This window comes from Numida meleagris, unplaced genomic scaffold (assembly GCF_002078875.1).
Source record: "Numida meleagris isolate 19003 breed g44 Domestic line unplaced genomic scaffold, NumMel1.0 unplaced_Scaffold638, whole genome shotgun sequence".
NCBI classification, from domain to species: domain Eukaryota; kingdom Metazoa; phylum Chordata; class Aves; order Galliformes; family Numididae; genus Numida; species Numida meleagris.
In genome coordinates, this window is record NW_018364853.1 from 14,690 (window position 1) to 15,904 (window position 1,215).

At 58.4% G+C, this 1,215-nt stretch overlaps 1 protein-coding gene across 1 annotated transcript; it reads right to left on the bottom strand.

The window, feature by feature from the left end:
* Positions 1–226: 226 nt before the first annotated feature.
* On the bottom strand, positions 227–1,209 carry LOC110391922 (C-type lectin domain family 2 member D-like; the record flags this gene model as incomplete). Its single annotated transcript, XM_021383881.1, has 2 exons — positions 227–839; positions 941–1,209. Coding segments are annotated over 2 exons (411 nt in total), but the record flags the coding sequence as incomplete, so codon positions are not given.
* Between the last annotated feature and the right edge of the window lie 6 nt (positions 1,210–1,215).

A 1,215-nucleotide genomic window follows, 5' to 3' on the forward strand; every position in this document is an offset into this window, starting at 1 on the left:
GGCGGCGGTGGATGCGCTGGGCAGTGCCAGCAGGGCGGCCCCTGCTTCAAGGGGCACTCGGCCTCTCTCCCACCGCAGCCTCTCTCCTGCTTGGATTCTCCCCGGGCTCTGCAGGGTTTGTTCCATTGCACGCTGGACCCACATGGCCAGTGTGTGATACAGAGCCCAAGCAGAATACTCGCTTGCAAAGCAAGATCAACTACCAATGTTGGGTCTCTCTACAAAACAAGATCCTTGCAGCTCCAGGCACAACTCTCATTTCCCTTCCAAGTGCCAGAATAGTTTGTTCCATGGCAGGAGCATTCTTCAGTCAGGGCCTTTAGGTGTGCAACACACATGGGATGGAGCGCTGCCGCGTGCTGTGCTCACACTGCTGGGTGCGTTGTTGCAGGTGCTTGATAAGGGCTTGGGGAGAGTGATCCTGACCCTTCCAAGGCAACCATTCCACGATGATGCGATCGTTAAGGAGCCCTCCAAGGCAAGCAGTCCATGTCACTGTGATCTTAAAGGACCCTTCCAGGCCAGGCCATTCTGGCATTCCACAATTCATCATTTTGCTGAGAGCACTGCAGGACTTGCTGCGTGGTTCCATGCAGAGACAAGTGCAGGAGTGCTGGGAAGAGGCAGATTGCAGGTTTCACCGATGGCACGGCAGTGCCCAGCAGCATTGGGACGAGCTCGCTGCAGATGGGATCTGTCACTGTGGATCTATCTCCTTCCTCCAGAGCACGTAGCTGTCGGCTCTGCTGCACACCCAGTACTTCTCCGTGTGGCACAGGGCTGAGCTGATCCTGTCCCCGTTCAGGTACGCACATCGGCCTCCGCCTCGCACCTGGAACCTGAGCACAAGAGGCAGGAGAATGGGAAAACCCAATCCCAAACCCATCCCAAACAGACCCTGGAACAGATCCCACCCAGACAGACGGACGCACAGACTGACCAGTTGGTGAAGGCGCTGCCATCGGGCCATGTCCAGTGCTCGTCCCCTTCTTCCCTGTGCAGCCCAATCCAGCAGTTTGCCGGGCCCTGGTACCGCAGCATGAATTCCTGTGAACAAAGCCACGTCTGACTGGAGCCTGTTGGTTGGAGCACTTTCCCCCACAGCTCAGGCCCCACCTCGCTGCAAGGCGCTGCCCTTGGAGCGCTGCGATGCTGTGTTGGGAATGGCGTGGACAAAGACCTCCCCCTGGAGCTGCGCGGCTCAGGACAGCGCCG